Raw genomic sequence first — 26,931 nt, forward strand, 5'->3', positions numbered from 1 at the left:
AATAAAAAATCACCAACTTGTCCAACTTTGGGGCCATTTTATACTGCTTAGGAGAATGACAGAAAAAAAGTACAAGTCTAGAAAAAAATGTAATTTTTTTCTGAAGAAATTCATGTATTTAAAACATATAGTCATCGCTTTGAATTCCGAGATATCTTTTCCGCAATTTCTGCAAATCTTGAAAGTTTTCCACCGTCTCGTGCTGCCGCTCGGCGAAGCCAATTCGCAGCCACAGCACAGGTAGCGTGGTGGTGGACCCTGGCCCGGGGGGGAGGCAGGCTACCTGTGTGTGCGTGCGTGCGTGAGAGGGAGACAACCCACAACCGGCACCGGTAAAAGATAATCCCATGACCGAAAGAAATTCTCAGAATTGCTTTTAGTGTGCCTCGCCACAGTACCATGTGCTCGACTTACTCTGTGACTATATTCGTGTATCTCTAAAACATTGCTTTTGTTTAAACTACAAATATCCTAAAGCTTACCATACTAGATCATGTATTACGAAATAAAGTATTGAAACTAATCAATCAACACATTGAAAGTTGTCCTACAAACTATTTATTGGTGGCTTTACAGTCTCGCTAGCTAATTCGACAAAAATTTTATTTAACTTTTAACATGAACATACACTTCAGTGTTTTCCTTCTATTTTTAATAAATATTCAAAAAACAATTATTATACTACCCAATATTTTTTTTAATTATTTTAGTTTTCCAAAATGATCTTACACATCTTACAACGCTGAAGAAAAATTTATACTGGTATTAACCAAATGGTTAACTATTTACAAAAGTTTTCATACTTAAAAATGTAGGTTTATATAAAATGTATCTTAAACTAAAAGAAAAATCATATTTTGAAAACTAAATGTTATTTTTCTATGCTTTTTGGTTAGATAGATATCTGATGGTCTTCTCTGTTTTAAAAATGTTCATGGAATGATAAATAAAAAATAAAAACAAGGGAAGATCTATATTAAATAAGCTAGTCAGGAGTATATATATGTTCCTCCTGGCGCAGGAGTCACGAGGAGTATTGAAGATGAGGTCAGTGACCGATCGCTCACATATGTAATTATGGATGGTACGTTATTAATTACAAAATTCAAAAACCATTTGGAAGTTAAAAAGTATAAATAGTGGCAATGTTTAATGAAGATGACGTAAATTTTCAGATAAACTTATTTCTACAGCTCGATTAATTAATAAGGACAGGAAATAAATTTTTTACAGCAATTATAAAAAATTATTAAAATTTTACAAACCACAATTAATTTATCCAAAAACAAAAATTAAGTAAATATTGCCCATACATTACAACATCCATGAAAGAACCTTGCAAATTATTTTTTTTAGATGCATTATTTTGCATTCAAGTTCTTTTTGTTTAATACTTCACCTACTTATAATTGTTACATATTTGGCACATGGTCCGTCACACCCAATTAAAGGGCCTGAATTAATAGAACGCGTTTCTAATCAAATTTCACGCCTGTTACTTTACCTGCAACCCGGAGCAGTGTGACATAAATTATTGTACACTCAACTTAAATATTTATGAGTTAAAACAAAACATAACTATAACGGATAGTAAAAAAAAATGTAAAATTTTGAAATCTTGTTATGTTTTTATATAGTACACAAAGCAGTTAAACCATAAATTATTTGTTGTTGGAAAAAAAATCCGTAATCTTTAATGCTTTTTTCCTTGATTTTTATTTCCAGATATTTTCGTTCTAGAAAAAAAATTAAGGTAGCCTTATTCCAAATTTGTTATGATAGACGTTTGTTAACTAAGAATATAAATTCGCTGTACAACCACAGCTTGTACACAAGTCGTAAAAAAACATGGGTTCTACTTACAGGCCGTATTGAACTTATTAGGTTTATGACAAACACAACAGCAATAAACATATGGCTGAGTCTGCTTCCATGTACACTTTTTTTTAAGCTATCACTTTTAAAGCGGGTAAAGTGTACCTATCAAGTAGCTTAGCATTACCCAAAGTGAATGTCGTGCTCCAGAAAATGTTCGAACTATGTAATATTTGCATCACTGTTGCGTTACAGACCTGCAACTTTTTTCAGTGCGCGATGTCACTCTTATGTAAAAATATGTCGTGTTTAGCGCAAACGTGTTCGAATGAATCCACATCGAGCTGCCAAAGAATACCTATCGATGTCGGCAACCTACATAAGTATACAAACCATCGTTTACAAGTGTATTCATACGTAAGTATATAACTGGCGGCGGGCCATGATGCAGTTGGTTCTTCGCGTACAGTCCACTGACGGGATAAGAAGCGTCAAAGATCTTATATGGCTATTCTGTAAACTTGTATGTAATTTCACTGCCTGCTTTAGACAAACAACATCCATTACTTTCAGCTTTGGCTTGAAAAGAATTACTCCGGCCGGCTTTCTTATAAGACTTGTTTCAGCTCCTCGTGCGACCAGTGTGTATAATTTGTCCGCGGCCTTATCTTTGGGTGAAAGTTATTTGGAAGGGAAGTTGTGTTGGTAATGTTATTGTTCATCATGTATTACATAACAATTCGACTTAGATACGCACATGTGTTTTTAAAATATAGGTATGTTTAATAACTTGCAATACAAAGTACCCATGTGTTGAATTTCATGTATTGAATTTTTTATTACATTATGTACGAACATAATAATTACAATATTTCATAAGAAATTTTTAACACTTTTTACAAAGCACTCTCTAATTTCTTCCACACCTCATGGTTAACCTTACTATTTTATTTCATGTTTCAGTTGATTTGAACTGTTTGGAATCATAATATGACGGACAATGAAGAATATTAGTTTCAGTAAATTTTATGAGAGGATTTACTTATTACATTAAATATACCTCAAAGGAAAAAGTTGCATATCATTAAATGATAAATATTTGTTTCCCTTTAATATAGTTTATGAACATAACTTATTGTGATAATAGGCCTACCTATTAGTTAAATTGTGTTTTTGCAATGCTCTCCTATTGCAGTAAAATTCTTGGGCAAATTGAATAGCATATAGTCGATCTTTAACATAAGCTTTAGAATACATAAACGTAATAAATTATGCTCTCGTGATTTTAACAATTAAATATTTCTTCGCATGAAAAAATTAATTAACTAAAAAAATATTTCAGTAAATTTATACTCAAGGACTAAAAACGTTTATTTTAGTTTTAAAAAATATTGTATGTATGTATACTTTTCTGAAAAAAATATATTCAAGAAAACAAATTTTCTTCTTTTTTATTTTGATCTTGAACTTACTTGACAAGCAATATTGAACTTCAACTTTATACTTTCGGTATAGCACTTTTCGATTTATTCTTCTTCAAACGGGAATTAAATGTAATGAATAAATAGCATTTTCCTCTATAATTATTGCAGCCGTATACTGAAAAGTTTAACTTTCCTTTATTTGCATGACGCGGAACTCCTAACTAGACAAAACGTTTGTTATTTATTTTGAACGTAATATTTATGTTTCCTTTCGAACTTAAATGAAACTCTTAACATTTAATTTCATCAAAAGTTATACAATATAAGTATCAAGTTAAAATATTTTTAAGTGAAGTTGTGGCTATTTTGTTGTTGAAAATGACACTCTGAAGTTTGAATGAAAGTGAGAAATGATAAAATTATATTTGTAGTTAAAAACAGATAATTCATTTCAAATTCAATCTTTTGTACATGCATATTGCCAAATAAATTCCAAAATATATTAAATTCTATGCATTTGAATCTATAAGTATATTCTGCAGCATTAATTCCTATAAGCAAATACTTATTACGTACAATGTACTTTTAGTCCTGTCGTATAGTTATACAAAATGTTTTATCAAAATTATTGTTTCGTCTATGCGGTTATGGTTGAAAAAGAAAAAAAAGTAACTTATATTATTTTTAAATTCGGTTGTTAGTAAGAACACGTATTTAGTGTAATATGACATACATTACTATCGATAACTCTATTTTAGATTTATCTGTCTATGTTATAGGTATTTCAACTTGATTCTTTTTCTTCGGCTTATGACAGCAGCAAATTTTGTTTTATCGCATATGTAATGTTTTTATGTTTTGCATATTATAATTAATGAGTTAGTATTTGTTAGCGGGTGAGGCTTTTTCACAAATGGACGCGTTCTTGGCGGCTAGCAGGTAGGACGCGTGTATTACGCAGGCTGGATAGGGAAGTACGACTGCGGGCGAGCTCCATGATAGAAGCAACGGGAGTAGTAGCACTCGGCTATTTGTATAGGTTGGGATAGCTGTGCGAATGGTAGAACAGACCACGGGTCTATGGTGAGGAAAAAGGTCCCAAGATCGACATCCCGACGATGAGACCGTTTACGAACTGTCGATGGATCATCAGGAAAGTCAACAACTTGTTCAGAAACTTGAGTCCCTCTTTCAAAATTCAGTTTAATACCTGGAGATGACTATATTCGATGTTCTACCAAGCGAAGCAAACTCTTAATTCATTACTAGTTGATGTTTAATATTGTGACGCAAAATAAAATTGTGAATTAGCTTACTTTGCTCATGCCAGGTTTTACAAGATTGGTCAAAGTTAATTAAATGAATAAAAATTGTGTCCCTTTGCTGCTGGCTACCCGCAAGAAATTATCATGGTGAATAATAGATAATAATTTTAAGTCGACATGGAATATTATATGATTTTTATGGGATTGTGTTTTGGTAATGGTGTGTGTATTTATAAGAAACTGTCTTGTGTATTTTATTACATTCACTTCACGAAAAGAATTGTCTGAACGTAATGTTATTGTTTGTTTGTTTCAATATTTCGTTTTATTGAACAATAATACATAGTTTGCCGCTTCGAGCGACTACAGAAATGACAATACAATTAGTTTACAGTGTTCCAAACATTTTAGTTTCCTCTACTGTACATGGGGCGAATATGTCTTATGTTATGTTTACTGAAACAATATCATTATACATGCTAAGTGAGATGTTGCGATTGAGTAGAAGCGAAAATATGTCTTAAAACCCTGGTAATGCTATGAATTCTATTCATTAGTTTACTCGGTGATCCGCAGGGTCTGTTGTTATGACTGAATACATGTGCACTTCCTCTATGTAGCGTGGCTTCATTGAGATGAAAGCATAGCTCACGTTGATGAAATACTTATTAATTAAAAAATAAAAATGTTATTTTATGCTTCAATTTCTGTTAGTGTCGTACACAGATTTAAAATGTAATGCAGAGTTCCTTAGTTTTATGTATATCGAAATTTGCTCATGTGTAGAGTAGTTATTAAAAGCATAAAAAACATTTATGACGAATTGTTGTGTATTATTTCCATTAGGCGTAACCATGAAAATAGATAAGATTTTATCATTATGTGAAACCTACATTTGAAATGTTGGCGTTTAAATATTTATAAAAGCGTGTGAACTCTTAAAGCGCTATTTATCTATTTAGGAAGTAGGTAGTTTCTTTGATTTTAGAAGGGTTTTTTTAACAAACAACAAAATTAATTCAAAAATTTGAACTACTGCAAGAAAAAAATACTTTATTCAATTTTTATTTTAAAATTAGCCTTATATTCTACCTTGCTTACACTTTATTATCGAAAAGGATTTTTTTGACAGAGATGAATACCGTAAATTAATACACAAAACAAACATGTTTTCGTATGATACAATAACAGCTAGTGACAGTGACGAAACCAAAATTATTTTGATAGTTTGTATAGAAAATCCCCAACAGTAGTGGTGGTATATGTAGGGATTTCGTTGTAGATGGGTACTATTTCACAATAAAAAGGAGTTATCGTCAATTATCAAAGCAGCCATGTTTCGTATCTTCTTTGACAGCCTAAATACAGCACCAAATGACGTACTTGGCTAAAAATTAATTCCAGCTGCATGTGTACATTCCGAGAGGAGGGGAGAATCTCAGGGTGGCCCGAACCTCCCTGAAATAAAAAAAAAGCCCATCGGAGGGTGCCCGCTTGGATTTGCAAAATCTTCACGTTATCGCGCGGGCCTCAAGGGAATCCTACAGATTTTCGCCCGTGATTCCAGCTATACATTTCACTGACACCTTGAGCACAACAGTCAGTGCACACTGAGTTCTTACATACCACCCGCACTTGTCTTCGATAAAATCTGAACTCAGGTGGATTCAGCATGACTGACTAAGCCTGCAGTCTGAATCCACCTGTAGGCTGCTGTTGCAACAGCTAAGAAATTTACACTGCTCGTAAACAGTCTGTATGTAACTCGGAACGGGATTCCAGTTCATTCGTGTATATTTATTCATCATATTATGCAACGTTAAAGTCATTAAAAAATATTAAAAAAATAAAATGCTAAACATGTAATAAGTGCCAGAAAATAATAATATGCTGTAATATTTAGTGTAACTAAATACGACGTGAACCCTAGAATACAAAGTTGACGATGTGTCGTTGGTGGGATCACTTGTTTGTTCCTGACATTTTTTTCTCTACAGAATTTTAAAGTGAGTTTGACATGCACTTTTTCTTCAGGAAGTAAGTTAAAAATTTGTTTGTCGTTATTGCGATTTCAAAAGTTGATTTGTGTCTAAGAGTAAAAATATTTAATATTATTTTCATCATTTTATTCCCAGTTTTATTACTCAATCTATTAGTAGGACGTGATTTCTCGTCGCGGTGCGGAAGACTTTTATGAATGAAAGCATAATGTTCGTGCAAAACCATTCATCACACAAATGTCAGTTCTAAAGTATAATGTTGTAAATTTTTTTTTAATTATAACAATTTTTACAATTTTTTTTCTGAAAACACAAGCTAACACATCAATTTTTGGTGACAATTTTTTGTAATGTATGTAAATCTATTAATTATGTAGAACATAATTAAAAAATAAAAATAAATGTTTTAAACAGAATTGACGATTGTTTGCATTTAATGGATATGGACTGGATCGCAACACTAATTTAATGTTTCAAGTTAATAAACACTGTCAGGAAGCAAGCAAGGCAATATGAGAACATTATCTTTTGGTTGAATGTAGCGAAAGGGAAAAACAGTCACCTTTCTTGCCACGATCTTGTTCGCAGATAACGCAGGTATAAGTCCACACAATGACAACCCTCCCACTATTCCGCCCCCCTCGCTGAAACGCCCTCTCCCCCCTCCACCGCGGCGCAGGCGACAGGCTCAGGTATATCGCCACGCCCAACCACTGGCAGTAGCACGTGGCCAGTGGCCCACCGCGCTAAACATTTTTACTAGGGAGGCCCCTTAACGAAATGAAATTCAGCTCAAAATTACTTTTAACATTTGGTAAAAAAAAATTATAAAGATGGATATATATAATGTAATTTGGCATGTGAAAATTTGCGTACATATATTGAAAATCTACAAGAATTTAATTTACTGTAGAACTGCGGAATAAATTATTAACGATGAGATAAAACTTAAAAAGAATGGCTGACATAACATAAAACTTATAACGCAGAGTTCTACCAATATAGGTACGCCAATTTTAATTTTAAACTGATTGCACAGAATATTGAAGTCCTATAATGACGTACTGGTTTTGTCATTTAAATGTGCAATATAATTACTGAGTATTATAACGCGATCTTTGAGTGTCGAAAAAGTAAACTGTATTTAAATTCGACCATTTTTTTAAATATTGTGTGGGCATAATAAGTACTTTGCCAATGAAAATTAGTTTCGGTAACCGTTCTTGACGGCAAAGCAATTTTCCAGTAGGTACTGCAAAACAAAATAAATTATAAGTAAAAAATATTTGACAAATGTCCACTTACGAAAATAAAGGTGAGGGCCTATCGTGAATTAGAGTTAAATTATCTTAATATGTGGTTAACCGTCAACCAATATCTAACAATAAATAAATTAGATATATACATGTCATTTTTAGACTGCACTTTTATTTAATGTTAAGTCTTATCGTAATTTTTTAATCATTACTAACGGTGTAAAAGTTACTGCCATAACTCACAAACAATACATTTTAAAGAAATTTTCAACTATTTTTAAGGCTTATGCTGATGAATGGTGTCGGTAATTACATCATTTTACAAACCCTACATCCGGCGTTATAAACGACAAATGGTTAAACTGTTGTCTGCTTAAAAATACATAGAATTTGTTCAATACTTCCCGGACTTAATCACTACGATAGAGAAGAAAAAATTGAGCTGTAAATTATGTTACAAAATGTAAAGCTAAATATTTGACTGTAAAGACGGAATTACAATAACCCGTCGCGTCCGTCCGTCATCCGTTCGTCCGTCAGATGCCGAGCGATTTAAAACACTCCGTTTATCCGTTAAATATATTTAACCTTATACACGCTGCCAACTGTTGAAACACCTTTGATTTTGGAGGAAATTTACCTGGTATAATTAGGTTATTTTTTTAATAATGTAAGCTATGAGCTTATAGCTTATTATATACGATCTTTTTCATTCCAGCATTTATTTAAACATTTTCTGCGCTACCTAGCGTAATTATTACACTTTTGTAAGTCGGACAATTCTTGAAAACGTGTTCAAACATGTTTGAAAAAAATATGTAAGCATCTAAAAAACTAAACAAACTTTAGTGTCTATAATTTGTAAAAAAGACTTGACACGCAAAACACTTGCAGACATTTGGTTGTTATAATTTCATCCGTCCGCCCGTCAAAAATATGACGTTACCAAACTTTTGACAAACGGACGGATGAAATTTTTCCGGCCATCCTATTGGCCGCAGGTCACGTGATTGACGGACGGATGACGGACGGATGTGACGAGCTGTTGTAATTCCGGCTTAAAAATAAAAATAAAATGTCCCCATAATGTTAATAGCTCCTGTAGCAAAACCTTTGTGTGTCGTAAATTTCTCACTTGCTTGCAAAAAAAATTTTTTACAAGACCTTCACTATTGAATTACCACTTTTCAAAGGCAATAGCTGATTTAGCCTATATCTTTCAGCTAACTTAATGCTTTTGCGACTTGATAATAAAATATGATTTACGACTAATACTAATTATACTAGTAACCCAAAATATATATGTTTCACTTTCCCTGCAGTACATTAAAACAGTGAAGTCTACTGACAGCCTAAAAAGTCTCACTCGCCCTATTAAAAATAAATTTTCATTAATAATTAATTATAATATGTTTGATAGTTGTTATAATTGGATACATTTTGAAACCTAATAAATCCGGAAAATATTACCATTAGAGGCGAATTAACAATTTTTTACAAACATTTATGGGACTATTATTTTATAAGTAGCCTAAGTATAATTAAGGAAATCCGAGTGATTTCAAGTTAAATTTACACTTTCCATACCATTTGTTACCGCAGCGAAGGTAGAACATAGTACTAAATAAATGGTAATAGGTCGTTCTCTATAAATTTCTAGACAAACATTTGACAAATTGTCAGGTCATCACTATAAATACTTCAGCATTAACAGCAGTTGCCTTACTACTTTAGCGGTTCAAAGCGAAATATCAAAAGATTTCCCGGGTATTATGCAACAGTCTACAAATGAAATCGGCGCTAGTTCACCAAAATGTTACGTTTATCGTAAACGACATTTACACGAAGTCAAGAGAAGGCAGGCTATAAAAAGAAATTTGTACTCACTCGTGAACGTTTTGTTGGTGTAAAGCCATTTTTTCTCTTAAGACTTCGTATCCATTTCGTTCGCAAATTTTCATCCGTCGGGAACCGAAATACCGCCACTTTTGGTCCACTTTTGTAATTGCCGCGGCACGTTGCTACACTGCACTTTGACGGCATGTTTTATTTTAACAAAAAAAAACTGCATAATATAAATGTCAACCGTTTTTCTTTCGCCAAAATTTCACCCACGCACGGTTACTGCCTGCTCAGGCCTGCTCCTCACTCACTGCTGTTCAAACGATAACTGTATTCTCCCTCCGTGTTGGAATGCCAAGGGCAAAGGACGTCGCGTGCTGACGTCATGACCTGCTCGAGCCCTCGTGGTCTGGCTTCCCATCTAGGAGGCTCTGCCAGAACGCGATGCCAGGTTCGGAGCTGAATGGCAGCCCTGCACAGTTACGTGCGGCCCGCTGACGTAAGGCATGCCACGCGCGCCTGGCCGGATTACAAGGGTCGTCGCCACCCCCCTTCCCTCCCTCCTCAACCCAGCGCATCGTCCTGCCTCGGGGCCGTTATCTATCGCTGAGCGGCCTGGGGAATTCCGCGGGCCGTGGCGTGAGCGAGCGACGCTATTCTCGACGCTTCGGGCGTTAGGTCCGCGCGTGATTACGCAACTCGCCCCAGCTGCTCTCGTCAGTTCTAGAAGGGCGCCACAGACTACGCCGGCCTCCGCGGGAGTTTCTTGGGCGAATAAGGCCCTCCTCACACGGGGATACTGAAGTTGCTTAGATACCGCGAGACTCGGCGACCGAGCGACTCGTCATGTAGATAGGCATGGCGTCACTCAGACGGCGATACTGGAGTGGCGGAGACTGGAAGTCGTAAGCAACGTAAATCCCGGCGACTCAGCATGCTGGTCTCCACGCTACTCCAGTAGCCTACGCGGCGCGATACTGTATTGTAGCGAACAATGGGCGAGCAGGCGTTTAATATCAAATTTGTAAACGAAGTTGAGAAACACCCAGAACTCTATAACTACAAGTTGAAAGGGTATTCAAAAAAGGATGTGACTGACAAAGCATGGAATGATGTCGCAAAAGAAGTGCAACTCACAGGTAAGTTGACAATATCTTAAACAACAATAATTAGATATAAAATATCTATCATAATAAACTAACTTGTGAAAAACCAAAATGTATATGTAAACAGCATGTTTTATATTTAGTATCTCACAAATACATTATTAGTAAAAGAAATATAGTTTTTATACAATGGTTATTCGTCCTTCGAAGAAATACCTTATTCTAAAACGTTTGTAACGTATAAAAATTACTTTCTATTGATATCTTTTCTTGGTTCCCAAGGGAATTACGCATGGTTTTTACGAACTTCGATAAAACTTACCACATGTTCAAAGTTGTTGTCATACTCACAGTAACCTACAAAAACACATGAAATACTTTAATACCTAATTAGTTATTGTAACAGTATTTCCACTGCCATGGAACAGAAGCCCGGGGTGTTAGAAAATAGTTTGCCAAGTAATTCCGCACTTCATGAGCAGTAGACCGATCATGTAACGTTAGGTCTTCTAGTGGCTGTGGATTGATGTTGGGCGTTTCTGAGTTGCCAAATGGTTCACCAGCAAAATATTTAATACCTTCACTTTTCCGAATGAAGTTGTGAAGAATGCAGACAGATTTTATTACATCAACCACTCTTTCCGTAGTTCGGCAGCGAATAGCAGTGTTCAACACTTGGAACTTTTCTGCCATCATTCCGAAAGCGCACTCCACTGTTTTCCGTCCTCTGCTCAATCTGTAATTGAATATTCTTTTAACATCATCAAGTGTTCTCTGAGGGTAAGGACGCAGCAAATATTGTGACAATGGAAAGGCCTCATCTCCAACAAAGTAAAAAGGAAAGTCAATCTCATTGTCGTCATCTGGTAATCGTGAAGGCGGTGGTATGTCTAGTCCTCCATTTGCAATCCAGTGTTTGACAGCTGATGCGCGAAACACTCCTCCATCGCTGTTTCTACCTGCATAGCCAGTTTCAATAAGAGTGAAGAAACCATCTGCATCACTGCTAGCCAGCAGCACTATTGAGTGATACATTTTGTAATTAAAGTTACTTGAGCCAGTTCCAGGTAATTTTTCTATTCGAATATGCTTACCGTCCAATGAACCCAAGCAATTGGGTAAATTCCACAGTGAATAGAAACGCTGTGCTATCATTCTCCACTTTTCTTCTCCTGGGACAGGCATGTAGGACTCTTTCAACGATTCCCAAATTAATTTGGTAGTTTCTCGTATGATGTTGATAACTGTGCTTTCTCCTCTAGCAAAGTACATCGACAGCGATACAAATGTACCTCCTGTTGCCAAATACCTGCAACAAAGTTAAATTAAATTTTACTTCATAATACATTCCCCATGTACCATTTATATATTTTTTCTTCAAATAATAAACATATGTTGTATATATCTGGATTATACTTAATACTACTTCACTTTTGTATTTGTTTTTTGTTTACTGTAAATTAGTTAGGAATTCATCCATTGCAACGATTTATATTTATGTGAACAATGTTGTTTGTTTTCAGTTAACGAATGCAAAGAAAAATGGAAAAATCTCCGTTCAGTTTTTGTCCGTCACATAAAGCCACCTCCAAGTGGTTCAAGTTCCAAAAATAAGAAACCATATTATCTATCGGAGGCAATGAAATTTACCCTACCATTCATAAAAACGCTTGGTACACCATCGGGGAATTTGCCAGAAGTCATCAATGAACAAAACCTGGAACACAGTTCATCTGACCCAACACAAAATACGGAAGACGTTGCGGCTGAAGAGGAGGAATATATCTCAGATAACGCAATACTAACTACAACACCACAACTTTCCCTTCCTTCACCTATGCTGCCAAATACTGACTTCTCGCAAGAACATGCTCATCATTCCCAACAAATGACTCATGATCCCTTTTCCAACCCAAAAGATAATTTATCAAAGCGTAAAAAGCAAACAGTGACGGAAGTGGACAAGTCCTTTATGGAATACATGAATGCAAAGAAAAGGAAACTTGAATCGAATTCAAACGATGATAGGCAAGTAAAAAAGTCGTTTCTTCTAAGCCTTTTACCAGAAATCGAACCTTTGACAGATGCACAAATGAAATCATTCCGACGTAGGGTTCTGCAGCTTATTGATGACATCACGAATCCAAAAGACATGCACCAACACGTACCAGCTTACCAACAGACCCCAACTTACTCCTACAGTGTTTCCACGCATTCATCGTTGGCTACAGATAATGCTTCAATTTGTTCGTCGCCTGGAAATCAAACTATTCCACAGAAAGTACAAGATACTGAAACGCAACAGTATTTTGAAGTCATCCAAGAGACTTTACAATATGAGCAGGAACATAATGTGATGTGATGTTTTGTTGGGTGTGTAAACATATAACTTTGGTGTACGTGTTTTTATCTCTATTATGTTGTTTATTTTTGTGTTTACAGTCATGATTTGAATGTTTGTGTAATGGGTATTCTTTAAATAGTTTATATATATACATTTTTTCTTTTGCAGTACATTATTTGAATGTGTATTTCTTAGGTATATTTGAATTAAACATTGGAATGAATTTATGCATAAGATATGTTTATACTTTCACCTTTCAGTTGACTGGAATACTTGGGTATAAATAACTTTAGATTATTTAACCTGTTAACGTTAAAGTGCACATTCTTAAGATCCATACAACAGCCATTTTCCACAGATAAAATAAGTAATTGCGGCCTCAAGTTAAAATGCATACATTGTTTTTATTCGCCAAGCATCAGTATATACGTTAAAATACTTGGAAAGAAATAGATTTGTGTTGAAGGGAAACATTTAGAAGTGCCTTAACAAAAATTCGTAATAATTTGTATTTCTTAACTTACTTACCTCAAAGTTATCAGCAATCGTTCACCGGGGCTCACGCATTCCCTCATAGTGGTATCCCTATAATACATCGCAGGTGTAACAATTTCCGTTAACATTTGGTAAGTCTCCTTCGTCATTCTGTAGAAAGCGATGAATTTTGAGTCTGTCTCTTGCAATTCTTTGGCCGCGACAAATAATCTACAATTAATGTTCCTTTCTATATATGGATGAACCCACAATCTTTTCCTACTTCGTTTTCTATAATGTTGATAATATTGGATAACAATATCACTATCGTCACTGCTGTTATCACTGGACATTACATACAATATATAGGCACTTCACGGTTCCACAAGATACTCGGGCTGTACTCACGATGCATTTTTTCCTCCCAGTCTCTGATATTTTAGTAGCGTCGTGTGAAGATAACGGGCGACTAGTCACCCAGTCACACAGTTGCCTAGTCTCCAGGCTACCAGCGATCGTTTTGTAGGCAACTTCAGTATCCCCGTGTGAGGAGGGCCTAAGTCCGCGAGAGTTTTTGGTGACAGAGTCCCACAGATGGAGTCCCGCGGTGAGTTTGGCGACGGAGTGCGGCGAGAGTTGCGCGAAGAGGCGGCCCAGTGGGGAGTGCGGACGGTGGAACTTGACACTTGAGTGACGTGCGAGTAATAGGTGATTAAGCATTTTTAAGTAAGATTATTTACTAGTGATGTAAATATTGGTAATTAATAAAACTGTGAAAAGAAACAAAATTGGGCTATCCCTTACGCACCCAGTTCTCCCCACATTATTAAATTGTAGTCTTATCAATATGTTTAAAACTTTTGAGGACATGTTCCTGCGAGCAATTATTGTTCTGTGTAACGTTTCCAAATGTATTTTAGCATAACATATTAATTTAAAGTAATCATTTGAATGTGTTTGTGATGCGAAACTACCATAACCAAAATTATTTTTGATTTTGAGGATATACACTATATAACTTTGATATAAACTGGATACACAAGTTATAGAAGGTTCTGGTTGAAACAAATAGTGGAGAGGCCAGCTATGGAGACGGTGAAGGTTGTTATATATATAATATTATATATTATATATAAATAAAAGAAAATTGCAACATAGGTAAATTATTTAAAAAAAGGCCAGGGAAATTAAAAATTTGGTCAGGGATAGTGAGGGAAAATTAAGGGAAATATTATTACAGATTTGTGTGGACACCCGGGTTTTACCACTGCGACATTTCGTTCCATTCGTGCATGCGTTTGGCAGATGGCTGTATTTGTGTACTTTATTGGTATCTGGTTTCAAAATTCTCATAAAACTGGGAGTATGTTGTTTCTGACGAGCTTTTAACATAATGTGTCATGTAGCGTAAATTGACTCTGTTTTTACATGCCGGTAGCCAAGTTGTACAGGTTTTCTATTTAGAATTATAAGTAGAGTTGCTTTGAATGGAAAGATTTTTTATGCGTCCGTATTTGTAATTGGAATTTTAAATATAATCGCTCATGGAACACCAATTTCACTTATTTTTCGTGGAGTTTTTGACGGTGTAACTCCAACGCGCTACCCACACGAGTCCTAGCAGACCATTGAGCGATAGTTAATAAGGTCCTCACACCCACGGACTGGTTCAGAATTTAATCAGCGAGCCTATTGAAGTGTGTTCTCCTCTTCACGAAGTGCCGTCGGCTTTTAGTGGTCGTAGGTTCGACAGTGAGGCGTTAAGACGTGCTTTTAAGTTTTTTTTTCTGTACCCTTTGTTGTTCACGCTGGTCTTGGATTTATTCCCGCCGCGCCGGGGTGTCCCGACAGTGCCGTTTCCCCCCCGAAGCCTCGCGGCGCCGTGGAGGAGAGCGACTGCGTCTGGGTCCTGGCGGGGCGGGCTCAGTCATGTCGCTTCCGTACGTTTCTGTAGCAGCTTTGGCTCTCGCCATATGGCATTTCGTGGGAGTAATCGCGTCACGGCGCTGCCATCTGCGACGTATGGCGCGAACTAAAGTTCACAAAGCCAAAGGGAAACACTATAGTACTAACTCTTTAGTGAATTAAAAAAAAAATATGGACAGTATTTTAATAAAATAACGAGAAAAACTCGAAATTATGTAAGCAAAATAATGTAGGATACTAGACCCTTAAGGCCCTCCCACATTCGCGCAGTAATGTCTTTCAGATCTGTCTTTGTTGTGTCGAACAAGCTGTCTGAGGCGTGTTCTGTAGTACCGTGCCACATTCACTTTGTCTGATGCATCTGGTTCACACGGTAATTCATAGAGTAGCACTGTAGACTATTATTATACGTATTTATCTTGGTTTACTTTAGAGCGTTATACAAAATATAAAATAATTGGAATGTGTATTAATGAAATTACGATAAATTTCTTGAAAACATAATTTAATACATATTTGGGCCAAACCTGTTTATTTTCATGCATACGCATTATTTATTTAAATTTCAAAGTACTTCGTCTTCCGTTTCAAAGCAACTAACCGGAAAAAAACAACAAAATTAAATGGTGTCTGAGATGAAAATGTGAAAACCTAAAATTGGAATGTTTAATTAAAGATTATTTTTTTCGCGCTTTCTTACCGTTTGTTTGTACTCATTATGCTTCTCATTTTCGAATATTGTTCATGACATGAGATGCAGAAGGTGCAACTAAAAAGACTGGGTATTAATGGCCGCCATCTTTAGTCTCGCGCGAGAAGGGACTCCGTCTCCCGGCCAGTCCACTTATGTGCTGCGGTAAAATAAACTCATCATTCTGAGTAAAACAACTAACTAAATTCCACAAAATTGTAAAATTCTGTTCCTTAAGGGCTCCGCCTACCTGGTCACACAGACGGTGCGCAGAGCTTCAGGAAAAACAACGCGATTTCAAAACTACTCAAGATATCCGAGTGGGGCATGTTTACGAAAAGCATTTAAGAGTTCGCTGAGGCCCGAAAAATACTTTTAATTTTGTATCATGTTTTTAAACTTTATTTCTAGAAGAGTTAAAATGGCTAAAACGCATGTTTTCAGAGTAATTTTTAGGCGTAAAACAACCAGTACAGATTATTAAAAGCACTTAAGGGGCTTACGTTACACCTTTATCTTCATTTATCGGTTATATAATGTTGCGGTCACCGCTCAAATTTCACAGTTATCCTGTGACGACGAGAAGACTACGCGTCAATTTAGAGCCTTGCGCTTAGAGGTGATACCGCGCTAGAATCACCAGCGAGCGTCACGCTTATCATCCCGCCTCACTAACACCATTGAATATATATAACTTATAGAAGTCGCGAGGGGATAGGATTTATTATTCCAATTTTCGTATCCAAAACTGAGGTAGTTGTTAGCTCCGCCGCTAGACAGCTCTTCTTTCCACAAGAGGGTACTCGTAGTTACCAGCTTCCACGCCAGAGCGCTGTAGCGTCGCTTTTTTCAAGGTCGTGCGCGTAATTCTCTGTTTCACTCTATCGAGAGGCGGTGCCTTTTGTTGAAATCCGAGCGCTTAGATACCGGCGGGCGCAACTAAATTGGAGGAGTACGGCCACCGAAAAAAAAAAAAAAAGTGCGGTTAAAAGATGCCAACATAAAAAATTAAGTTTTAATAATAAGAAAACTACAGAAATTTCTTAAAGCGTATCAGATTGGAATGTACAGTATAGTGTACATTCCCACTGACATTCGTAGTTCAGAATTTATAAAATGTTGTGTTAACGGAGTGGCGCATTGAGTAAAATGGCAAAACATAATTTGGAATAATTCTTGACAACGTTGAATGATTTTGGTAGCTATGAAACAACTATGGCTGCGATGACTGTTCAAACGCGTGCACGTGTTGTTATTAGTAACTGAAACTAATGGTATGATGTCATACTTTGTGGCTATGCAGTTTATAATTTTTTTAACATAAGATGAAGCATTTTTACATAATGTTTTGGTTGTTTCGTAATTCAAAATAAATAAGCTTTAACGTTATATGGTGAATATTCCCAGTAGCGAATGACCACAAAAAAAAAATTTGCCAACATAGATCTGAAAAGTTAACGATTTACTATGTTAAGTTGCTTATAAATAACGCACATTTCCCGGATTTCTCCAAAGAAAATAAGAGTGTTTGTTATAGCATTGAGTTCCCACTCTTTATATTCCTTGCTTTGAGGTTAGATACACAAGTTATGCTCGTAAAAACGATGCGCAAGTATTTTGAATACAAATATATTTTCTTTTAATAACCGAAAGGTAAATATTATTTCCATGAAATATAATACAATTCTTTAAAAACAGACAACATATAAGAGCTATTTTTTGTTTATTATTCCATCTGGCGTGATAAATATTATATTTTAAAAACTGTTTGTGGATTTATAATATAAAATAAATATTTATTTATGACATCAATTTAAGTTGTTCAAAAAATTCACTTTGGTATGAATTAAACCAAATTCATGTTATCCAGGGCACAAAATTAGAAACTACCAAAAAAGATTATTTACATTGCTGTTTTGTGTAAATCTGTGCACGGACTTAGTAAGTGACATATTTATAATTCCTCATTTTAGCAACACATTTTAACACAAGATAAAAATGATTTTATACTAAAAAATTATTATTTAAAACCATTAATTAGCAGGAAACATGTATGAATAATCTATTTAAATTTGCATTTGAACAGTGAATATTATTTTGCAATAATAAATATTTTTATCATCGTATATTACTGATGAAAAGTTTGTACTTCCATCTAATCAGAAGTATTATGACACAGTTAATTAAATTGCTTTACAAGTTTTTATTCACATGAAAATCATTAAAAATTGGTTGGGAAGTTATATAAATATACAAAAACAAATCATTATACACACAATTTTATTATCTTAGTGGATTTAAATTAATGGTGTCCCAGTGACTACTGCGAAGAAAAAAGTCTTGCGAAAGATTACCTCGTAATTGAAATTCGTAAAAAAAAACTATCTCTCATTTTTGGTGACATTTCTGACAAGTGGTACGATGAAATTTGAGACTGGCAAATGAATGTTGTGAAGCAATAAACAAAATATCACATTCGTGAACTACAAATGCATAATTGTTTTTATTTTATAATAAAAGTGTATCTAATAAATAACCCGTGGCTTTGCTCACGTAATTTCCGGGTATTGCTGATATTCTACCATTTTAAGAAAATATGTATTAAATTTCAAAGATTTTTGAAGAATTTTACACAAAGAACTGTCAAGTATAGAACATATTTAATAAATAAAAATATTTTTACGACTTATTTTTAATTGGTTTAGCGTAAGTCTATTTTAACTTTTATTTAAAATTAAGTACCTACCTTATTTTCTATCTCCCGGTTTAGTGACTTTGAGAATATATATTTCCTTGATGAAATCTTAACTCTTTTCCATCTGACGAAGAAGCCAATTAAAAAATAAACTAAGACTCGCGCACTTATTGTATGTTAAGACTGCCATCGTTTTAAATTACTGTAATTTTTTTAGTTATAGTCATGCTTAGTATAATAACATAATATGCCTCATTACGCATACATTTCAGTATTCATGAAACCAATGCATTTTTATTTGAAATGTAGAGCAGTTACCAAATTTCTTATCTCGCATATTGAACTTTTGGTATGGCTAGTATTACTTAAACTAAATTTTTGAATTTTCACTGATGCACTGTTTTCCCTTTTCTATGTGATTTAGAAAATATAGCAATATACGTAAACCAATTAAACCAAAATCATCCTGAATTTTTATTACCGAAAAAAGTTAGTTACAAAAAATTTTAATGTGCGTATTTTAATATTGAATTTATATATATCTTGCCAATACTGATTTAGTGGGTTACATTTTTATTTTATTTTTAAAAATAATATTTACCCCTTTTACTACTTAATAGATAACGTTGAATAAGAGAAGGTTGTTTAAGGTATGTTGATTTTCCTTGCCAATATCTAAAAGTAAATTTGTACAAACGCGAAATATAGTTTAAATAAGTATTTTACTTTTAAAATAAAACCATATTTTGAACGTAACACTGACTATTGGCCCAATACAAAGTTTTAATAGCTAATTTTCACTTCACTCGGGTACAGAATCCCATCATTCATGATTTCCGTTGCTAGCTTCTTTTGGGATTTCATCATTCTCAAACGACGGTAAGGGAAGCTCCTCTTCAAGGTCGCCTAACGATGCTGATAAGACCTGCCGGGTAATTTGAATCGCTGGTCTGGGATTTTCGGGGGGGGGGGGGGGGTGAAGGATGATGTCACGACTGGGCTGGTTAACCTAGTTCTGCCAAATACCGCCAGGGGCGTATACGGCCGATACCCAGCGATGAAAGCGATCGCAGCGGCGGAGCTTGGAACTACAACAATTCTTCTAAGAAACCGGACAGAAAATTTAACCTGGGCTCGCGACTTCTATACATTATATATATTCAATGCTAACACACATACACCCCTGACGAGGCGGGCCCCCAATGGTTCAGTTTTTAACACCATGGTAGCTTTATTTAATATTGCAGCAATAAAAAATTTATATATCGCGAAGCGTTTTTGATGTGTGTAAGGTGATTTTTTTTAATTTTCTATATCAAAGGATATTTTTTTCCTAATTACTGTAAGTATGTAACGTAAGCGTATGAAATGCATGGTAAGAGTTAAATATCAAAACTACGTTTACTAAACGTTCATATTCTTGTATGTTTTTGAGTTTTCGCGTCTCCGCGCGCTCTCGCACATGGCTCTATGTAAAGGCTTTCAGAAATGCTGTCTCAAAAATATTTCTTAGTTGTATTAATTGTAAAATTACTATTATGTCTTCGGGAACATCTACTGGTCGCTGTGCCTTATTATATATTTATACGGAGCTAACAATGCAGTGGCATTTAAAATTAAATAATGTACAGGTTTCACTATTGGTTTAGTGGCTCATGTGCGAATTTCAACATTGAGATACCGCAAGTATAAATACATCGGCAGTTTAACTGCCGTTTAAGAAATTATAATTTTTACGTATTTTAAAGAGTTTTAAAACTTTTTTCTTTTATTATGTATGACCTGCAATGTTCTAATTCTTTGTTACAGGACTGATAATACTATGCTAAAACTTATAAATCTTTATTACCTACAAAAACTTGCGTTGTCTTTTTACGAATGTATTATAACGACTAAAATGTTAATTGTTTAACCATTGAAGACTAATACCTTAAGAATCAGATCATAACAATTGTTAGTTTCTGCAAAGACGGGTTTATTTTACCGCCGCGTAGGTACCTCGCACGAGACCAAAGATGGCAGCCGTTATTACCTGGTCCTTATAATGCCGTAGTCTGCCCTGTCTGACCTCGCAAGTTGAAGTTGAGCAGCTCCGATCAGACAGATCCGTTCCGCGCGACTGTACCATCAGCACTAATAGCACAAGAAACAAAATTTGTTTGAAGCTGAATCTTTGCACAGTGGTAGTATCTACTATGCTTAATTACACACCGAAGGTTTACCGCTGTATACCTTGTGCGTATAGCCGAAATTGTACAGTAAGTCCTAGATGAAGGCGACATATAGCAGTCCATTTATGCAGTTTTTAACATAGGCTCTCCATAAACTTACCAAAATAATCTAGAAAAGCTATTACACACATTAATTTTGAAAAAGTTCCGAATGTTAATATTAAAGGTGGGCTATAAATCGATTAGTTTTTTATATCTCAGTCAAGGACATAAAAATATGGCGCTGTATGACTAACCGCACGTTTTCAGGGATACGCACGAAGTCAACAGCGGTAAACTTTCAGTATGTTGTTAAGCATAGTAAAGACTATACCTGTGTGCCAAAATTCAGATTTGTACAAAAATTTTCGTTTGTGCCTTTTTAAGTCTTCGTTTCCTGGACTATCACGCACACACACACATCCCTGACATGAATTCTGAAGTGTTGACGTGAGTCGTAATGCATTGCTGCCGGTGGTATTTCAGTAAACCCCACGCAGCCGGGTTGCTGGCGCTCGCCCGCGGTATACTCGCCCTTCTGCAGGGTGGTGGGGGGGAGGAGGGGGTTGCACAATCGCGGTATTGTTCGCTCGCGCCGGGAAGAACTGCTCCCCGGCTCCCAGAGCGCGGGCCGCTGGTATTATTTCCGGCCCGACTTTCCCGCGCCCGCGACTGTGGGAAGCACTCGCCGCGTACCGATGTGTACATGGAGACTCTTTCCGCCCTCTCTCCCCGTTTGTTACCAGTTAGTCTGTCGCAGAGGATGTTGGGACAGTTTTATTTCCAATCCACCCTAAATGTGCCGACCCTCAGCTTATTTTTATTGCTTGTCCCCTTTTCACTTGTATTTTAAACCTCGACCATTAGATTTAATAGTCGAATGAAAAAAAAAAAAACATCAATTTTGTACATCAGAATAAGGATAAACTTTGTGTGATTTAATGTAAAAATTACTAACGTGACTTTACAAATGATACGTTTAATATTATTTTATTATTAATGATGAGATTGAATATATTTCGTAGGTACAGTCTTGAGTATTGTCGATGGACAAGAGAGTGCTCAGAATTTTGTTTTGTGAAGGGGCGGGGGAGGTCGTTAATTTGAAAGATTATAACCGAAAGAGGCCGTATTGGTTTCAACAGTTGTTGAAATTCAATCGTTGCTGCTTTTCCGTAATTATATATATATATAATATATATATATATTAAATCTAAATCGAGAACCACAGGATAAAGTTGTTACGCTAAAGCACAATGGCAGCGGCCGCATCACTGCACAGGCTACCCAATGTATCCTATGAACTGTAACTTCTCAGACATAAGTAGAGATTTAGATAGGTACGCTGTTTTCTGGCTAAATAGAGAAACGTGTACAAAAAAAACATTTTCGGAATTTCATATATATATATATATATATATATATATATATATATATATATATATATGAAATTCCGAAAATGTTTTTTTTGAACACGTTTCTCTATTTAGCCAGAAAACAGCGTACCTATCTAAATCTCTACTTATGTCTGAGAAGTTACAGTTCATAGGATACATTGGGTAGCCTGTGCAGTGATGCGGCCGCTGCCATTGTGCTTTAGCGTAACAACTTTATCCTGTGGTTCTCGATTTAGAAGTATGTGTATATTTTGTATCTGGATTTTGTGACGCAGTGGAAGGTACTTAAAAATTAAAAAAAAAAAAAAAAAGGTAGTCCCTACTGTGCATCCATACCCAAGCGTTACCCATTGACGGATATTTATTTTACCATAATGGAGGTGCGGAGCGTAACTTGTTACTAACCTGACGTAAAAAAATAATATTATTACGTTTGATGCACGTAGTAACAAATTATTTTTTACATCAGGTTATGTGTTATCGCACGTGACAAGTCAGCGCTTCGCGCCTCCATTATGCTAAAAGAATAAAAAAAATTCCCACCAAGGAATTGACGTATGAGTTTGTATGCACAGTGATCTCACTTTTTTTATAATCTCAATTTCTTTCCACTGCGTCACAAAATCCATACAAAATATACACGTTCTTGTAAACGGAGAACCACATGATCGGCATCTCAAGTACAAAGTGGCGGCTGCGTCAATGAACAGGCTTTGTAATGTAAACAATAAACGGCTATTTCTGATACCAGTGGGAATTTATGAACGCTGTTTTCAGGGTAAAACAAACGACTGTAGTACTGAAAAACACCATTTTCGGAATTTAATTATTTTATATACAAAAAAGCCGCGACGTAAAAATTTTACCCAACAGTTTGTATGCCATTTACATTTTTTTTAATTACGGAAAGTAATCCATCCTTAAAGTAATGACAATTCATTAAGAAATTTTCAAAGACCATGACAGGTGTATGTTAACAGTATTATTACAGTTGTCACTAAAAATGCGTTAAATACCAAAAGTTAATGATTTCATAGGGTGAACCTTTTATAGCAGCCACACGTAGGAAACTTCAGGCATGCCATTAAATTATATAATATGCTTTAACGAAGCCAAATTTTAAAATCAGAACATTTTAAACTTGTAATGACCAAAAAACTGTTATAAAGAAGGTGGCGTATTTTGGATTTTATATCCCCCCTCCAAAATCTGACCAAATACATTGTATTCCAATCCGTGATTTTGTTTATATATAAGTTTTATTTGTCTAGGGTAATATTCCCCCAGTGCCGGTCGCTATCAAGTGGGGAAGTTAATTAGCAGAAATAAAAAAAAATGGACTGAATTGATTTTGCATCCTAGGCCTATAATTCCTAGGTATAGAAGTCTGTTTCCCATTTCTCATCCATATTGTATATCTAGACCGTAGGCTGTCGTGGCCAGAGCCACTGACTACTCCTTGGCTTCTGTATAATTGATAATTGATGGTGGACCCGACGTGTCGGCGAGCCTTGTTGCAGCCATCTTCAGGGCTAGGAACAGCTGTTGTCTACAAGGCATGGCGGAATTTCGGGGACGCCAGTAATTATACACTGTTAGGAATTTCAGTACATTTACGGACTTTACTGCGAATAATTAACCTGAAAGAAACGACGAGTTCTTCGGAATCTCAGCTAAATGGATCTCGCGAATATTACGCGACTTATGAGTTCTTTGTATATTTGTAAAAAAAGTTAAACAGGTAATTCTAAGGAAAAAAGTTTTTCGCTGTGACTCAACACATTTTTAAAATTTTTATTTAAGTAATTTAATTATTCATGTTGATTCTTGTTCAGAGTACGTGTGCTCAACATTTGTAAAATTACGAATATAACTGTAAATTTACTAAGATCCGTAGGTAATTTCTACCAGCGTTCTTCGTAAATTTTCGATTAGTATTTTTAACAGTGTAGAGACGAGGCCTGAGCTCAGAAGCCAAGCAGTAAGTAGTCTGTGTTGTGTAGTTACTTTTCATTTGAGAGAGTGAAATCGAAGCAGGCTAGTTGCTAAGTGAACTCGGATGGCTGTGCTGTCTGTAGACGGGAAGCAGCGATGTCCCGGTTGCGAGGTAAACGTGCTAAACCTCGTGCCACGCATCCGGGCTCGTTCACGTCTGACAGTAGGTCAGTAGGTACGAGCGTCGTGCAGCCTCGAACAGGGAGAACAGCTTTTTCGACTTCCGACCGTACGGACTGTCGTCACTCACGCGCCAATTCTTACATCAAATACCCTGCAGACTAATACCGGACAGCTCCAAGATTGTCATGTGAAAACATGGCGTTGTTGTCACGTCAGTACGATAGATGGCGGACGACATGCCCAACATGAACAATGTATCTGTTTGATACACATGGTGCCAACAATATGGCTATTTTAATCATTTTACAGATTTGTGGGGGAAATAAAACTCCAGTGCTTCAAATTTATTTAAAAAGAAGTTAATCATATTTGACACCAGTTAATATAAAATATAATTTATTAATAACCTATAAAATATTTTTGTAGTCCTATCTCTTGTCCCTATGATATTATTCACACACACGCCTTTCTTGTTAGTATAGAGATGTCTTGTATTGGTCTCCAGTGTATTTGTTTACATCACGTGATTTTGGACATAGACCAAAAATGGGATTGACAGATTTCGGTTTCTTTGAAAAGACCCATTATACAACGGGCAAAATCAACTTATTTATTTGATAATTTAACGCCGTAAATTGACTGTTTATATCGGGACCTATTACATGCTATACATAATTTGTAACATTAATCGCCCAATACGCGTGCTATGGAATAATCGGAACAATAATCTGGCTTTTTTATTTAATGCGCATCTTGCGTGTGCAATCTATATTTATGTTTACTGTATGATTGTCACAGTTGTGTTTGCAGATCGTTCGCAGATGACTGGTCCGTGAGCAAAAGACGAAATATGCATGTCCACCTCGTCGCTAAATACACTTACAGTTAATCGCAAGTGTATTCGTCCACGGGCTTAGTTGAGATGGGAATTAAGGTTTTGGTTTTGAAACTCTTTACTCAAAAATGATGCATCATATATAGTTACACGGTGGTAACTACAGGATACAAACCACTTTAATAACACCATTCCAAACCTCCAAGGTTTCTTCCACCGTTATAGGATACTAGCTAAACTCGGCCACGCTTCGCTGTGGCTCAGTCTGAAATGAATAGGAAAGTAAATCAAAGTATTCTAGCGAACACATAATTAAATATAATACCCTGCTTTGCGTTGCTGTGGTTACGCTTGGAATGAAAGGAAGAAATTTTTTTTTTGTTTGTCCGGTTCCTATATAACCATAAAGATCAGATTGTTTACCGACCCTTGAGCATGCGACGTATAATTTTGCCCATGAGATAAGCATTCTTATTCTAAATTCAAACCGCACACTTGCAAAGATTGCCCTGGCGCTTTATTGATAGTCATATTGAACGCAAGGCGTGTTGTAAGTTGAAGCAGTTTGAACTTAAACGCTATTTCGGTCGAAATGAGTGGTATTTGTGGAAGTAGTATGTCTTAACCTTTATGAGGTCCAATCATAATTGTTGTTTCAATTAGTTTGTTCATCTTTTATTTATGTGCACTTGCATAGCTTTGGCTGATTGATGTTTCCGAGAAATATAATTGGCACTCCAATTTTCAAATTCAGAGTGTGTGACGGTAATCTGGTAACATTGAGTGAATTAAGACATTCCGATGGAAAAGTCACTACCTCACTTTGGTTTATCACGTAGTCAATGGATTTGTATGTCATTGTTTCACCTGCGTTTCTGTTTAGAGTGATGTTCATATCGTATACGTCAACATTATTAGCCGCTAGAATGACTTTTCCACTTAACCTTGCGTGATTCCGATAATTTGTTTCTATGCTTTGGAAACCATGTCTACTAAATCTTCTTTTGAATTCACAATATTGCAAAAATCAGATGGGAAGGTGATTTTTCCTGTTACTGGACTTTTAGGTCAGTGCGGTTACCGCCTCGAGTAATTGTCTTGAAAATGTCAGCTGTTGGATAGGTTTGAAGCTGAACTCTCATATTATTTGTTAAATGCATTTTTTTGGCTGTGCTCCAAAAAGTTTAATATTTCAATAAGACATTCAATTCATCAACTGGTGTTGAGCGAGGTATAACCGGAAGCGTTTGCCTGAAATCACCGGTTAGTAAACCAATGCTCCACCAAATTGAACCTGATTATTTCTCGTCTTTCAATGTATCGTATAATGCTTCCATTGACTTCTTGTGAGCCAACTTGTAAAACGCCTACTATGACAAGCGTTAACAAAAAACTGCTGTTGAGGTTTTTCTTCTTTGTTTTCGCGCGCGTATTCCAAGGAGAACATATTCATTCCGTGAAAAGTCTAATCTCCATTAGCGCTAAGCCTTCCAAAGATAATTAGGTTCTGAACCATACATTAGCATAATGTGA

General features: G+C 35.7%; 2 protein-coding genes across 20 annotated transcripts in view; both read left to right on the top strand.

The window, feature by feature from the left end:
- LOC134541238 (serine/threonine-protein kinase N) overlaps positions 1 to 26,931 on the top strand; it is a 372,780-nt gene that overhangs the window by 139,591 nt on the left and 206,258 nt on the right. The gene's annotated exons all lie outside the window — the stretch shown is intronic.
- LOC134541386 (uncharacterized) lies at positions 10,280 to 16,359 on the top strand. Its single transcript, XM_063384812.1, has 2 exons — positions 10,280 to 10,741; positions 12,232 to 16,359. Exons 1-2 carry the CDS (start codon positions 10,597 to 10,599, stop codon positions 13,068 to 13,070), a joined length of 984 nt encoding a protein of 327 aa, XP_063240882.1. The 5' UTR covers positions 10,280 to 10,596; the 3' UTR covers positions 13,071 to 16,359.

Source organism: Bacillus rossius, chromosome 1 (assembly GCF_032445375.1).
Source record: "Bacillus rossius redtenbacheri isolate Brsri chromosome 1, Brsri_v3, whole genome shotgun sequence".
NCBI lineage: Eukaryota > Metazoa > Arthropoda > Insecta > Phasmatodea > Bacillidae > Bacillus > Bacillus rossius.